The 17,684-nt window shown below is 37.0% G+C and overlaps 1 protein-coding gene across 2 annotated transcripts in view; it reads left to right on the top strand.

The window, feature by feature from the left end:
* DCC (DCC netrin 1 receptor) overlaps window positions 1-17,684 on the top strand; it is a 1,006,514-nt gene that overhangs the window by 905,478 nt on the left and 83,352 nt on the right. For both annotated transcript variants that reach the window (XM_090285089.1, XM_090285088.1), the window contains exons 18-20: window positions 256-394; window positions 4,273-4,380; window positions 14,986-15,180. In XM_090285089.1, the coding sequence (XP_090141215.1) occupies window positions 256-394; window positions 4,273-4,380; window positions 14,986-15,180 (442 nt within the window). The remainder of the gene's footprint in view (window positions 1-255; window positions 395-4,272; window positions 4,381-14,985; window positions 15,181-17,684) is intronic.

Raw genomic sequence — 17,684 nt, 5'->3', positions numbered from 1 at the left:
GCTGTTTCCTCATTTGGGAAAACTTGTCAACTAGCTGCCCCTTTGAATGACGTAACACCTGATTTTGTTGATGCTGTTTTGAATATACAGTTGGCCAGTATAAACAAATTGACAGAAAGGAAGTAAAGGCAGTGCTGTGTCCTGGCTCTCTATAGTCCTTCTTTGTTGGTTTATTTGGTAGTCTTTTTACATGTGTTGATTTACCAAGTTGATAGAGTTCATTGTTTTCTGTTTGCTTATTTCCCACTTGTATAGTCAGAAGAAACAGCAGCTCTGAGTTACACAGCAACAGGCCTCAAACCAAACACGATGTATGAGTTCTCAGTCATGGTAACAAAAAACAGAAGGTCAAGCACGTGGAGTATGACGGCACATGCCACCACGTATGAAGCAGGTAGGTGATAAAAGGTTAGCTTCAAATTTTCTGCTTCTGACATTTGGTAATGGTGTTTCCCAGGTCCTGTGGAAATTGGAACATGGTAAATTTTGATGTCTTATTCTTTATAGTTCATAGCACTTTTATATCTAATATTATACTCCCCATTTTAGAAAAGAAGAAATTGAATCCCTAGTGGATTAAGTAATCTGGTTTTAATCTGGGCGTTAGCTCAGGGAATTGAAATAGAAATTATTTTAATGTGTTTGCATAAAGGCAGAAATCTATGCATTGAAATCTCTGTGTTCAATGCATTTGTGTCATTGATCAACAGTCATGGTAGGTGTTTCCTTTTTGAAGAGAAATTATATACACAATAAAACATTGCATTATAATGGTAGGATTCTTACCCAAAATAACCTCAGCAAGATATTCAAGGCAGTTTCTGGGTGGTCATGTTCATTCTTTGGAAATAAGAGAACACAATGGGAAACCTTCATGCAATTTGAAGTAGTTCAAATCTAGGCTAGAAGCAATTCACTGTAAATTTTACCAGTCACTTTTGCTATGGATCGTTAAGTGTTGAGTTTATAACCTTAACAGACATGCAGTGTACTTGGCATTCATAGTTCACAGGGATCCGGCATCTGAATAATACAGGATTCTGTGGTATTATATCATACAAACTCGTTTTTAAATATGACAGTAAAATTCTTCGCTGAGTAAATTGAAGTTCTCTTTCTATTAGAATTTCTCCCATGGCCTTGCAGTCCTAATTTTTATTTTTGGCTACCATATTAACTCAGAGTTCACTGTATTTGTAGATTAGTGTGAATACTTTTATTTCCTATAAGAAGTTTTCTAGTTTGTCTGATTTAATTTCAGTTCCTTTGCTTCTCTTATACATGTTTACATATATTAATTCTTTCTTCTAGAATTCTTTCTTCAATGCCAAAGTTCACATCTTCTTTTGAAGACTAAGACAAGATGAATGAGTTATGTTCTATGGGGAGAGTAAAAACTCTGCTCTTTATACTTAAAATGGGATGGAGTTAAATATAAAGCACTAAGACATTCGGTCTTCCCTGAGTGAAAGAGAACAAGTAGTAATTTCCTCTTACAGCATGCAAATTCATTCACTTTTACCTTTTATAAGCATAAAATGCACACCGACATCTGACTTGATAAATGTACCCTATTGATTTCTCATCAACTGTCTAACCTTGTAGGGAGACCAATGGAGAGACCCATTGCTGGAAAACAGATATTAACTTTTAGAAATGCAGTTAGCAGGAAGGATGATTGTCAAAACAGATAATGATCTGAACAAAGGTGTAAATAGCATGTGGATGAGATCTCTGGGTGATGATGAGAAGCAAGAAGCAATTCACAAGTGTCTGCTGGCTTTATAATGTGACAAGGAAATGAAGTGAATGAAATGACTTTAGGGTTTGCTTCTAATTCTGCGATAACATGAAGACTCTACGGGCTGCACTGTTAGGCACTTGTGCTGAAATTGCTCACCATAAAGACAAGGGTGGCAGACAGATTCTTGAAATAAAACACTTCATTCTGCCCCCACGATTAATACTTAATTTTACTCTAGTTAACTAAAACAAGAATAACTGAAAAGGCACCTGAAATAATGGGTTTGGGGAAGGGACAGAGACCAGAGGTACTCCCAGACTTTAGAGAGGAAGAACTTTTGGACTGTCATTCAAGGTGTTGCCATCAGGGTGGTTTGACTCTGTGTGTTTTCCTTCCTCATACGAACAGTCAGTTTCCCAGAGAGACAGTCCCACACCTAAAGAAAGAGTGGGAGGAAGGCCCCGATGTTCACAGGACACGAGCTGATTCCCAAAGAAAACAGCCGAGTGCTTCTCTAAAGAAAGGATGAAGGGATGAGATGTTGGACAGTCCAAAATAGCAAATGCCCAGCACGATTTCCATGGCTGGAAATCTTGTAAATCTTGACTGTTTCCTTGTATTCATGCACTTAAAAAATCAAATACGGGAAGAAAAGAGACCCAGGCAAACCACAGGACAGAACTTATCCAGTCAACAGATATTAAATCATGAGTTTCCAATACTGTTCACTTATAATTGTTAGATCCTGACATAGAGGCTTGGGATAAAAGCTAAATATAATATAGCCTATATATTTGGGAGAATTATAATCTAATGGAGGAGAAAAAAAATTGTTGAACCTGAAGGAACATGAGAAATATAATTATAGAAGTTTGGGCAAGTTGAAATCCAAACAAATTTATCCAAGTGTGAGTTCTGCCTGAAGAAATAAGGGGAGGTTTAGCAAAAGGAATAATGATTGAGCTATGGCCTGGGTAGATCATAAGGTACCCGTTTGCAGAGCCTTTCAAAGGAAGGGAACAGCATGTACAAAAATGCACAAGCAAGTATCAGAAAGATGTAGTCCAGTCCAGAGCCACTTACGAATGGTTCAGAATGACTGGAGCACAGTATTCATGGGACAACAAGGGGAAGTGAGGCTGCAAAAGAAAGTAAGGTATAAGTCCTGCAGGACATGATATTTATTATTCATTGTCATTTATTTAGACTTAATCCAAAGAAGATGGGTAGTGAATGAAGACTTTCTAAAAGATCACTCCAGGCAGAGCCCATGAGATTGAAGAGGGGCAGAACAGAGATATTCTGCTTGGCTTAGTAGGAATAATTGAAGTGCTTAGGGTCATATTCTTTTCTAAATATTATAAACTAGTGTGCATTTCACATTTCTACACATTTGAGCTATTGATTCCAATACCAGAATCCCTGTTCACCAACATTCACGGCTTTCCAGGTGTGTCCTTTTTGGGTGTGGTCGCTATTGATTGGTTGGCACCAAGGTAGGGAGCATCCGATCCTGATGTCGGCCACGAAGTCACCTCATCTGGTTTTGCTGCTTCTCTGGGCCTGGAGCCGAGACACAACTGGGGCCTAGGTGTTATCTCTACTTTCATCAAAACTGTCTCTATGGTCAGCACCCCAGAGGCTTTGTTCCTGAGAGTATTTGATGCAGATCAGAACCTCCTTGTCCTGAGGGCTTAATGCTTAAGGGAGAGGAGGTGCCAGAGAGAAGGAGGCAATGGTGAGTCAGGGCGCTGGGAGAGGCCAGTTTGAATCAAAGGAAAGAAAGGAGAAAAAGTTGTATTGAAGAAACAAAGTTTCTATGTGGTTACATCAGCCAAAAATAATTATTATACCAAGAGGCGTATTTTGGGGATGACAAATTCTACTCCCCTTCAACAACGTGAGGGGAAAGCTCTAATTAGGCAGGATCTTATGCCATCTGATTTCATGTCAGGTCGATACTAAGACCCTCATAAATTCCTTGCTTCCTCTGTTTTCAAATATTTCTTTTCCTCCTTGTTAGGGGATAACTGATACATTACCTAAACCAGAGGTTTTGACCGGCATTTAAATTTACTATTTGGGGCTTTTAAGGAAATATAGAATTAGGTGACATTTTCAATTAGAAATCCTCTGGAGCATAACAGAATTACGTCTCTTGGAAACATGTAGCCATCAGTCTCACAAAGTACATGTGCATTTGTTTGTTCTATTACGTTTCTCACATTTTTAGTGTAGCGCTCACTTGAAAATACCAGTTACATTTTTTTCCTTCATAATCATGCATACTCTCTCCCTTCTCTGTTCACTCCTTGGGAAGTCATTTAACTTCCACTAAAATACATTAACGTCTGTATTTTTGTGTGTATGCTTATTTAACTCAAGTACTTGAGATAAATTATAAATGGTGAAATAAACATGATATACTGCATGGTAGATTCTGAGTGTCAACATCATGATTAGAAGTCCCATAAATGTCTGTTTTCTTTCACATCCAATGACAAGGCCTTGTCTGTTTCCTCTCACAGCCCCAACCTCTGCTCCCAAGGATCTGACAGTCATTAGCCGGGAAGGAAAGCCTCGCACCGTCATTGTGAGCTGGCAGCCTCCCTTGGAAGCCAATGGGAAAATTACTGGTAAGTATCTCCGCTTTATGTTGAGCGTTGCTCTGCTTGGCCTGTGGCTGCTTACCATGAGAACACTGCACATGGCAGTTTGTGTTCCAGTTTTCTGTCCCAGCATCTCATTTGACTTCCTGACCCTTTCTGAATGTCTCTTCTTGCCCTCACTGACCGCAATGACCACGGAATTCTTCTAACGTGCACACAGATAGGCACACATACACAATTGATTTGCGTTGCTTCCTGAAAGATGAGCCCTTCACCCTGGCCGCTGTGGCTCAGTGGATTGAGCATCAGCCTGCGAACCAAGTGTCACTGGTTCAATTCCCAGTCAGGGCACATGCCTGGGTTGCACGTCAGGTCCCCAGTTGGGGCCGCATGAGAGGCAACCACACACTGATGTTCTTCTCCCTCTCTTTCTCCTTTCCCCTCTTTCTAAAAACAAACAAATAAAACAAAATTTAAAAAAATAAATAAATAAACAACGATGTGCCCTTCAATTAGTATAGAGATCTTTTGCTTTTCATTAGGGCAGCATTAGGACAACCTCCTAATGGAATGCCTACTTAGCATAAGTAGCTAACAGAGGAGCCTGTCATTTGGCAATTATAAAACACAAAAGACCTCTACTGACCATGTATTTTTGTATGGCACATATAAGAAGGAGGTTTGTCTGGTTGGGTTTTTAGTTTCTCACTTACTTACTTAGCTTACTTCAGCTGCTTACTTAATTCCTAAGGTTCTGAAAACACTTAATATTGACTGACAGAAATTGAACTTAATGACTATTTCACAGTGACAGATTTTATTTTGCCAAATATTGCTGATAACATCAATGCCTACTTAAAGCATCCATTAGAAGCCTGTAATGTTAATTTAGTATGAAAAAATATAATGGAGTTCTATCAGGGATTGTGCATTTAAATGATCACTTTAGTCTTTTAATAGAAGTCTCCATAGCATATGATTATTATGAAAATATTGTATAACTAAAAATGCACATTACAGTCTAATTAACTTGAACCATTGGGTTAGACACGCGTAAGAGTCGCTCCTTTTCTTCTTCTTTTTTTTGCATACAAGAGGTGGATAGTACTATTATGAATTAGCAAAGAAATTCAGTCATTCTGTGATACAGAGATAAGCATGGGAATTATAGTTCAGATGACACTTGTACTTTATGTGAGTCACCTTCTGGATTTTACAAAATGAAAAGATAATGTGAAAATCCCCAGTGTGGTGCAAATATAAGTTGAAGACTTGTTTTCTCTAGGAAATTGCTCTTAGTGCAATAGCTAACAGAATTTTTATTTCAGCTAACAAATATGGGAGAAGAAGAGGAACATAAAATCTTCCCCAAATCTTATATGCTCAGTTGTCACTCTGCCAGGCTTTTTAAAACAGAGTTGGACTCATTCTAATTTTCTTCTTATTTTCCTCTTAGTGTTATGATCAGTTTTCATTGGTTCTATTTCAGTACTTTTGTAGATTTTGATTGGTTTACATGATGACTATTTTGTTATGTTACAAACTTATTTATAAGCATATGGTAAGTCAACTGATAATAAGTTACAAAGAACACAATAGAAGTTTTCTACATCAAAACAAGTTTTGGTGGAAAAACATATTTTTTCTTAAAGGATATAATAAATCACATACTACTCAATTCTCCACTTCTATTTAAATAAATCCCATCAAATAGTCAATGTAAACAATAGAATGTGTTTTCAACTCTGATAGGAATTTTTATTTTGTTTTTCAAGAGAAAAAAAATGAAAAATGATCTAAGCAAAAAATTTAGTGTGCCGAAATCACAGTGTATGAATGAGACCTTGTCCATGTATTTTATGTAGAGTTATATAATAGTTCCTTCAAGTAAGAATTCATTTTCTTTTTTTTATTAATTAATTAATTTGTTTGTTTATTTATTTATTTTTAGAGAGAGGGGAAAGGAGAAAGAGAGGGAGAGAGACATCACTGTGTGGTTGCCTCTCACTTGCACCCCCAACTGGGGACCCAACGTGCAACCTAGTCATGTGCCCTGACTGGGAATCGAACCAGCAACACTTGGCTCGCAGGCTGACACTCAACCCACTGAGCCACAGCAGCCAGGGCCTAAGAATTCATTTTCTAATAATGGTGTGGTAAAAGTATGAGAAGCAATATCTTTTACCTTTAAAGCCTGTAACTCATCTATGAAGACCAAGTTGCGATTTTCAACAGGAAATATTTTGACTCAATTCAACAAAGAGCAAACACTAATAACCCATAAGACAACTTCCATTGCATACATATTTTGATTCTTTCAATCAAATTACTTTTAAAAATAGGATAATAAAATATTCAAACTAGAAGACCATTAGGCAGAGGCCCAGGGTTGCTACACTCTTCTTTCTCATGAGAAAGTGCAAAGGATAATGCGAGTTTTTTTCCCAGTGTGATCATTTAAATGCATACCTTTTCTTTGTTGTCCTGCGTCCTTGCCTGCTCACAGCTGTAGGGCAGGGTGGTTAAGAACTGAGAACCTGAGCTTCTGAGGGAGAAGCCTGGGCAAGTTATTTAACCCCCCAGCGTCTCACTTTCTCACCCATAACATAAGGGTAGGAGTAGAACCTCTTTTTTAGAATTGTTATAATTAAGTGCTGAGAAAAGTTTCTGATGCCCAGTAAGTACTGAAACAAATGAGCTATTAATATTCCAATTCGAAATACACTCTAGGAAGAGGCTTTACTAATGTGCTTTGCATGGAACCAGATCATCAGTTTGGGAGTTTATGTACTTCAAAAAGATTAAACAACAGAAAAAAGAGGATGAAGAAGACCCTGATAATTCCAGTGCTTTAATTAAATTACTTGATCATAAACTGGCAGCTTAAGAATCTGGACTGACATTTTCAGAATGAAGGGGTTCAAAATGAATTAAGCATTTATTATATGCTTGCCATTCTGCCAAGCACTTCATGATTATAAGTGTTCATATATTCCAATTATCCCATTTTGAAATGAAGAAATGAGGACCTTGTCTGGAGCAAATAACTTTCCCAATGTCAAATGACCACAGAGTAGCAGAACTAGGAAATGTTCAGTGAAAAGGCCATGTTTACAAAGTGGGAGCCCCGAAATACTGAAGAAGCCAAGAGACCAAAGAAAAAGTTGGACAAGTCCATTTGTCGATTGAGTTTAATAGGGAATCACGTACAGAAAGTGGGTCCTCGGAGGCAGCAGGATAGTCAGATTTCTGCATTTTTTACTCACTAGACCACCCTCTTTTTAGAGAAAGACCTATGCACTAGGCCAGGAATGTGTAGGTGATCAAGGGGTAAACCAAGAGGGCAAATACCAGGATGAGCCAAGAAGTAGATAAAATCATATTTGTCTGCATATTTTTACCCCCACCGTTTCAAACGCCTCTGCAGTTCACCTGGCTGCATAAGTTGGACATTTAGCCATCTCAATTTCTTCCTCATTTCCTTACCATATAATCATGAGAGAAAATCAAATGCTTATAGTACAAGGCTGAAAATTTTATGAGAACAGGTTTCATATTTTGTTCAGTGCTTTCTCCCTAATAATATTCGTTAACACACAGTAATTCATAAATATATATTGAGTAGAATAATAATCAAGTTGCTATTAAATCTGTTGTTTCACTTGAAATCAACATTTTAGCTCTTTCAAATATAAAATCTTCCTTAAGATTTATTAATATTAAGAAAAATAAAATAGAGGAAGAAAGGCTGTAGTGTTTACTAAATAATTACTCTGTAGAATGTAACTGAATATAAATACCTACATATATGAAGTACTTAAGTGCACTATCTTATGGCAAGTTTTTTTCAGATACTAGAATAGAGACACCCTTAGATTAAGCAAGTTGCTCAAGGTTACAGAGCTAGTCAGTGTTAGAGCTATGACTTGAGATCAGGTATTCCTGAATCCATTGCCTGTTATTTTTTGACCAAGAAAGAAGAAAGAAATTGGTCCTTCCTTCCTTATGTATCTATTTATATACATAATTGTCAGAATCAATTTTTTGATAGCTGAAAACCTCTTACTGGGCCAAGTCCCTTATTGGTAGGGGTCATCTTGGTCTTCCCTGTACTTCACAGTTTATTGGGCCATGGAAGGTAATGAATGACATGAAGTATGGAAGAGGACAGAGGAGAGAAGAGAGGTGGCATCAAACACTTTGACACTTTGCTTCGAAATTATAACTACCTGTTTGTATAAGTAGTTATGTATTATGTATAATGTATAATGATACATTTTATATGTATTCAAACAAATGTTATTCCATTGTGGGAGTGCTCAGATGGATTAGTGGTCCTAGGTCTCACAACCTATGACAGGATATAATACTTCATTATATATAGCCAGCTGTGGTGGGTAAGAAACAAAGATGAAGTAAAAAAAGTAAGAAAAAATGATGAAGAAAAGAGACTTGGACTCAGAGAAATAAATATAGAGATAGAGAAAGGTAGTGAGAAACCAATGAATTTGTTCCAGCTTATGTGGTTATATGGAAACCTATAAGGTAAGACTTAATAAAAATGGATTTAACACCCTCCAAACACATCAAACTACATATTTAAATGAAATTGTATGTTTTCTGTAAGGCCAGTTTCTTATTTGGTATGATGCAGTGAGTTTCTCTTCCGTGTCTCAGTTCTCAAATTTATAAAAAAAAAATTTTTAAGGGTTCCCCACCAATATCAGGAAATTGCTCAAATGAGTATGAAATGGTCTGAACCTGATACTATACTTGATTCTAAAATTGTCATTTTAAATGCTTAATTAAATAGTTTTTACATAGAAAACAAAAGCACAGTGAAGGCAAATATTTTATTCTCATTTGATAACTGAAGAAAACGAGGAAAAATTGTACCTGACTGGAATGGGAACACAATTCTTCAAACTTTCAGCTCCATCATGCACTTAAAACAGCCCGTGAAAATTTTAACAATTTCATTAAATGTCATGAATATAAAATGTATATGCTTCCTGACTAAGGCATTTCATTCAATAAGTGAGTTTGAATGCCTATTATGTGAAGACTGTTTTATTAGTTGTTTTTTTTTTCTGAAGAACAAATGTAATATAAGATATGGCTCCTAAAATAAAGGAATGTTTTTATTCTCTTGAAGAGCTAGGACATGCACATAATAAAAGCTAAAAAAACAAACAAACAAAAAACCCAGAGTCTTCTATTTGGGGACAAGAATGGAGACTGCTCTGATCAAAGAATATTATATTTTATTGATATTGATCATGGGGACTGAGTTATTTATGAATGGATGTCCATGGGTCGGAAACAATCCAATGATACTTCAAAATCCCTTTTGAACTGTAGTCTTCTGGTGTTAATATTAACCAGAGAGAGCAGTAATACAACCTTTATATGTTTAGCAAAATTCTTATCTTGGCCTTTTATCTTCCTCTGAGCTCTCTACATCTTTAAGACATTCACATCTGTAGCATCAACATCTCACCAAATGCCAAATATATATACAGATTCCACATATCAACTAAAGCAGTGACTCCTGGCCTTGTTTAAACACGGAGGTCATCTGGGGTTCAGATTACTGGGGTTACATTTAACCTATTGCATTATCTATTACTATGCTATAATATCGCCCCAAACTTAACTGTTAAAATACACATTTGCTGTCTCACTGTTTCTGTTGGTCAGGAATACAGACACAGCTTAGCTGAGTACTCTGCTTCAGGGTCTCTTACAAGGTAGCAATCAAATTTTTAGACTAGACAGATGTCTCATCTGAGGCTTGACTCAGGAAATATTTGCTTCCCAGTTTATGTAGTTGCTGGCATTATTCAGTTTCTTACTGGCTTTTGATTGGAGCCCATCCTCACTTCTTTGCCATATGGTTCTCTCCATCTGGCAGCTTATTTCATCAAAGCCAATAGTCTATAGAGTCTGCTGGCAAGACAGAAGTTATAATCCTATGCAGCATAACCAAGGAGGTGATAGTTCATCACATTTGCTGTGTCCTTTTCAAAAAAAGCAAGACTTGAGATTCTCAGTCAAGATGGCAGTATAGGCAGACACGGCTCACCTCTTTGAACAAGTACATCAAAATTACAACTAAAATATAGAACAGCCATTAGTTAGAACAGTCATAAATTGAATTGAATGGAAGTCTGACAACTACAGAATTAAAGAAATGACATCCATCCAGACTGATAGGAGAGGCACAGACATGGGGATGGCTGGTCCCTCACCCACGTGTGGTGGATAAAAACTCAGGAGGAATATCTCAGGAGTAAAGAGTACCAGCTCTATACCAGGCCCCCCAGCCCAGGGTTCCAGTGCCAGGAAGATAAGTCCCTGCAACTTCTGGCTGCAAAAACCAGTGAGGATGAAGTTGGTGGGAGAAACTGCTGGAACCCCAAGTAGTTCTTCTTAAAGAACCCACACATAGAATCACCTACTCAGACTTACTCCATCTGAGATCCAGGAACAGGGTAGCAGCTTCAGAGGTAACAGTGTCATATGGGGAAAAACTGAGGTGCCTGGCATCAAGGTAAGCAGAGGTCATTGTCCCTTTTCTAAACCCTTCCCCCAAAGAGCTGGCAAGCTGGTGCCATATTTGAGACTCCATCAACCTGGCTAACATCATATGACCTGCCTTGGAAATCCCCAGAGACTCCATCCCACCCAAATTATGGGCCCACCCAAGCTCCTTTGCAATATGAATGGCTGATCTTGGTTCATGCTTCACAACTTCCTAAATGCTCTCAAACAAGTAACAGATGGCCTCAGTGAACCCCAGGCCAGGCACTAGCAGCAGCCAGCATAGATTCAGTTTGGCTTCACCTCAGAATCTCTAAGCCCAGCACCAGTAGCAGACATCTCAGACTGATTTATAACACATGCAGGGTGGCCATGGGCAGAATACAGGTGAAGGCTGACCTTGGCCTGCACTAGCTGGGAAATCCTAGAGCCTGCACACCCAGCAGGCAGCTACAGATCATGTTAGAGCACCACCACTCTACCCTGGCATAGCTGATTCTCTGTGGAAAGTGAAGGTTGGTGGTAAGTGGTCACAGCCAATGGATGTAGCTAATTGGATTGGGTAAATCCATCCCATTTATCTGCTAACAGCAACCAAGGCTCAACTACGAGAGAAAGATGCATGCAGCCCCCACAAAGGGCGCACCTTGAGTACCCAGCTTGAATGATAAGGGAGGCTGTGCCACTGGACCCTACAGAACACCTACTATATTAGGACACACTACCAAGACAGGCAGTCATAGCAGCTTGGCCTAATACATAGAATCAAGCACAAGGAGGCTGCCAAAATAAGGAGAAAAACGTGACCCAAATGAAAGAACAAATCAAAGCTCCAGAAAAAGAGCTAAACAAACATGGATATAAGCAATCTATCAGATGCAGAATTCAAAACACTGATTAAAAGGATGCTGAAGGAAGTTGGTGAGGACCTCAACAACATAATAAAGATCCAGTCAGAAATGAAAGCTACAGTAATTGAAATAAAGAACAATTTACAGGGAAACAACAGTAGAGTGGATGAAGCTGAGAATCGAATCAATGATTTGAAACATAAGAAAGCAAAAAATAGTCAATCAGATCAACAAGAAGAAAAAAATGTTTTAAAAAATGAGGATAGTATAAGCAGCCTCTGGGACAATTTCAAGAGATCCAACATTCACATCATAGGAGCACCAGAAGGAGAAAAGAAAGAGCAAGAAATTGGAAATCTATATGAAAAAATAATGAAAGAAAACATCCCTAATTTGGTGAAGGAAATAGACATGCAAGTCCAAGAAGCACAGAAGGTCCCAAACAAGCTAGACCCAAAGAAAACCACACAAAACACATCATAATTAAAATGCCAAAGGTTAAAGATAAAGAGAGAATCTTAAAAGCAGCAAGAGAAAAGAAGAGAGTCACCTACAGGGGAGCTCCCATAAGACTGTCAGCTGACTTCTCAAAAGAAATTTTGCAAGCTAGAAGGGATTGGCAAGAAATATTCAAAATCATGAAGAGCAGGGACCTACAGCCAAGATTGCTCTACCCAGCAAATCTATCACTTAGAATCGAAGGACAGATAAAGAGCTTCCAAGACAAGAAAAAAAAATAAAGGAGTTCATAATCACCAAACCATTATTATATGAAATGTTAAAGGGACTTCTTTAAGAAAAACAAGAAGATCAAAGCTATGAACAATAAAAGGGCAAAAAATACATATCTATCAACAACTGAATCTTAAAAATAAAACTAAGCAATAAAACTAAGAAAGAATCATGGATACGGAGAGCATTTTGATGATTGCCAGAGAGGAGGAGAGTGTGGGAGAATGGGTGAAGAGGTGACGGGATTAAGAAGTACAAATAGGTAGTGACAGAATAGCCAAGGGGATGTAAAGTAATGTATAGAAAATGGAATAGCCAAAGAATTTATATGCATAACCCATGGATATGAACAATGGTGGGGGGGTTGCCTGAGGGATGGAGAGGGGCTGGGTGGAGGGGGACAAAGGTGGAGGAATCAGGACAACTGTAAGAGCATAATCAATAAAATATTTTTTTTAAAAAAAGCAAGACTTAAATCCTGCCTACAAACAGACAGAAAGGATTATATAAAAATGTGACCTCCAGGGGATGGGGTTAATTTAGGGCTATCAAAGACTGTCTGCCACACTTATTAAATCAAAATGCCATTTCTTGGGGTCTATGTTTTGTAACTTGTACCCAGTCACCAGATAATTCTCCTAATTAGGCAGATTTGGGAAACACCAAACTTGGGGAAAGATGAAAGCTAAAGCAAAGGAGATACAGGTTTTCATCATTGATCCGAATTTAAGAGAAATGGACTGCTGGATTTTTGAGTTGCAACAAAATCACAAGGGAGAAAGATCCAGTTTATTGTCTAAACCACATCCTCCAAACCCAAGCAGAATTCTATAAATCACTGTGGCATTAAGTGACAAAAGATTAAAAATTATATAAATGTCCTTATACTTTATTGAAGTGTATTATAAAATCTACAGAAATTAATTCTCACTATAGAGAAAGGTTTTATACATTAGATGTAGCTTGAACTAGACCTTGGTCGTTGAGTAGGATTTGGATGGGAAGAGTGAACAATAAGAAGTAGGTGGATCTCTGGCCCCATGGCTCAGTTGTTTGGATGTCATCCCATACATCAAAAGGTTGCCAGTTCGATTCCCAGTCAGGGCACATACCTGGGTTCTGGGTTCATTCCACCTTTCTTTCGGGATGCATACAGGAAGCAACTGGTCAATGTTTCTCTCCTCTCTCCCCCTCCTCTCTCTCATTAATCAATAAACATATCCTTGAGTGAAGATTAAAATCAAAGAGCAAGGTAGGTGGGAATATGCATCATAGGGAGACCTCACTACAGTCTTCCTGGATCATACAGGTAGTATGCCTGTTTATTTTGGGAGGGAACTGAATCTGAGGCACAGAACCCTGTAACATAACCATTGAATGATCTAAATGTGTGAGTCCCTAGTACAAATAGGACAAGCAGGACTCAAAAGAAGGGAATAGATGTATTAACGATGACTGTTTTTAAAAATATGATTCACAAGGGACATAGTCAATGTATAAGAATAGAACTAGGGACATTGATGCAGATATCAGTACAGAATTTTGACAGAAATAGAGGTTGGCACTCTATTCATATAGCAAAGACCCCTAGAATGAGCTCCTTTACAGTTTCATCTGATAGTATAAAATTATGAATAATGCTTTTAAATAAAACCTAGATCACATATTGGCTAACCATAATGTTAGAAGATGAATATTAACAGGGGTAGCTGGATTTATTTGGGTGCATATTAAACTATCACCACTGAGTAACCTACAGTATTCAAGACACATCCCCTAATGCTGGGTAAATGATAAATTGATAGATTATTCACACTTGGGATATTAACTAGATAACCTACAATCACCCAGAAATAGCATGTTTATTTTTTACCTGGTGTGGGTGGAGTAGGAAAAATAGTTGAATTTTTAGCCTAACTGTACAGGATAGTATCCTAGGCTTTTACCACCTAGCTTGGATCATCTTCAGTTTTATCATCTGTGAAAGGAAGTAACCGTGCCTCTGCCAACCTCATGCACTTAATACAATGGTTATATATGATCATTTATTTTTATAACACTTTAAACATGCAAGCTATTTTATACTTCTCAGTATATTTTTATTATTTCAGCATAATCCAAAATAAACATTCCTTTTTGTCATTATTGAAATACAGTAAAAATTAAACAAACTTGTTATCAATGTTTTGCATTTTTATCATGCTTATATATTCGAATAAACCAATAATCAGAATTTATGGGCATTAGAAACCTCATTTTCAAATATGACATATTTTTATTTCTAATAACTTATTCCATTTTCAGATTCTGTTCACTGAAGCAATTATTTATTTAATCCTTGTAATAAGAAAAAAATAATTACTTGCCAAGCCAAATACTGTAATTTATAGATTGTGGATATGTAATAATAATGACAAATTATGTTTGGGAAACATGGATGTTTGGAAGTAGAAATGTAGCAAAACATCAGGACACTGACCAAGTTTGCATTCATCTGTTTATGCAGCTTACATCTTGTTTTATACCTTGGACAAGAACATACCAATTGATGACTGGATTATGGAAACAATCAATGGTGATCGTCTTACTCATCAAATTATGGATCTCAACCTTGACACTATGTATTACTTTCGAATTCAAGCACGAAATGTAAAAGGAGTGGGTCCCCTCTCTGACCCCATCCTCTTCAGGACTCTGAAAGGTTTGAATCATTTTCTATTATTGTCTTCCTCTTCTATGGGGTCTTTACAAAATTATTTTGGTGTCTATGTTAGGAATTGCCCTATACCATTTCTGTTGGCAGCATGACTACAGTGAACATTCAAAATAAATGGAAAATGCAAATTAAAACCATGAGTTATTACCTCATGCCTATTAGAATTGCCATAATTAAAAAGATAAGAGATAACAACTGGCATGAATGTGGAGAAAAGAGAACCCTGTACATTATTGGTGGGACGGCAGATTGGTGCAGCCATGATGGAAAACAGTATGGCGGTTCCTCAAAAAATTAAAAATAGAACTGCTATGTGAACCATCTAGCAATTTTGCTTCTGGGAATGTATCCAAATAAATAAAAACACTAACTGAATATGTCCTCTATACCCCATGGTCATAAAAGCATTGTTTAAAATAGCCAAGACATGGTAACAACCTAAATGTCCATCAGTGGATGATTGGATGAAGAAATTGTGGTGTATATACACAAGGAAATATTATTAAACTAAAAAAAAAAAAAAAAAAAACACAACAACTAGGGATTCCTACCATTTGTGACAATATGGATAGATCTCAAAGGCATTATGCTAAGTGAAATAAATCAGACAGAGAAAGACAAATACTTTATGATTTCATTTGTACATGTAGTCGAAAAGCAGACAAAGAAACAAAACCACACCAAACTCATAGAAAAAGAGATCAGGTTTGGTTATGAGGTGCAGGGGTTGGGGAGAGGGTGAACTGGAGGAAGGTAGTCAAAAGGTACAAACTTCCAGTTATAAAATAAATACTAAGGATGTAATGAAGACATAATGACTGCAGCTAACATTGCTGTATAATACATAGGGATTTTGTTAAGAGAGTAGACCCTAAGAGTTCTTATCACAAGGGGAATATTTTTCATTTATTTTTATTTTTATCTGCATGAGATGACTTATGTTAATTAAACATGTTACGGCAATCATTTCACTATGTATGTATATCAGATCCTCATGCTATGCACCTTAAATTTATACAGTGATATATGTCAGTTATTTTTCAGTAAAACTAGGAAAAGATAAGAAATAATGATTAATTAAATGTATCCTTTAACTCTGAGAGTCAGTATGTCAAAGAAAGATCTATTGTATCACTACACTTTCTGCCTTCAGCAGGAAACAGACATTTTAACTTGACTTTCTTTCATTTATAATCCTTTTGGAATTCTGTATTGATTTTGTGTGTATTGGTTCCATTCAATATATAATGAAACCCTTTAGCCATTTTATGTAAGGAAACAAAAATTTAAAAAACATTGAATTATGTGAATGGCATTCTCTTGCCAATTTCAAATATTTCATTTCAGGAACTATTGTCCTTATATATTAAAAGGTTATTTTGATATGACAAGACAGAAAACCTCAAACAAAATGAATTTGTTTATTTTAAGGACTAAGGTCAGCAGCCATGAAAATAAATTTGCAGCATGATTGGAAGAAAACCCATGTGCTTACAAGAATAAAAATCAGCACTCAATTTAAAGATAGTTATATACTCAAACAGAAAAATACTAAAGCCCAGGAATAGAAACCAAAATAATTTTCATGTACTTTTTTAAATTTTAAAGCAGAATATTATTTTTCTGAAAGACAAATGGTTTCAAGAACCTCTATTATTCAGCATGAAAAATAATAAAAATAATCCAAATGTTGCATAACTGATATTTAAAGATAGGTATTTAAGGCATGATGTGTCTTGTTCTGAGGAAAGATTCTTGACTTTTAAATCTGTGACTACATTATGCCTTTATGTTTTGCTGAAAACTTGATAATATGAGAGGGGTCCCCAAAAATCCAAGAATTATCTCTGAAGGATGGGCCCCTTGTAATACAGGCTTCCCCCACTAGGTGAGTGTTCTAGTAACCCATCTGTGTCAGTGTACCATCTGGCATTGTTGTGAGAGGCTGCGTTCAGCTTCAGTGAATTTTTTTTGAAGACCCCTTTTCAACGCACTTGCCCATTTCATGGTGGGTGATTTACGAGCACACCTGCCTGCACTGCACTGAGTGTTCAGTAGTTTTTGACCAAAAACAGCATGATCCTCATGCCCCACTCTGCCTATTCACCTGATCTGGCCCAGAGCTACTGTTTTTTGGTTTCTCTGAATGAACAAATTCCTCAGAGGGAAATGTTTTGCTGGTGTGGAAGAAGTGAAACAAAAAACAGCAGAAACACTAAAGGCATCAAAATCAACAAGTTCCAAAACTGTTTTGAACAGTGGAACAAGTGTCTTGATACATGTATTGCATCAAATGGATACTACTTTGAAGGTGACTGAAGTTTAAACATATAAGAATAAGTACACAATTTTTAATAAGTAAATTCCTTTTTTAGAGAGCCCCCTCTTGTACATGATGGCAAACAACTGAAAAATTAAAAACACGTGTCTCACGTTTTCACCCAGTTGTTTGACATACTAAAGAAGGGTTTTAGAGTAATTATTTAGCC

The sequence above is a fragment of the Furipterus horrens genome, unplaced genomic scaffold (assembly GCF_987537825.1).
Source record: "Furipterus horrens unplaced genomic scaffold, mFurHor1.1.pri manual_scaffold_8, whole genome shotgun sequence".
Classification (NCBI taxonomy): Eukaryota; Metazoa; Chordata; class Mammalia; order Chiroptera; family Furipteridae; genus Furipterus; species Furipterus horrens.
This window is presented reverse-complemented; position numbering and strand designations above follow the sequence as displayed.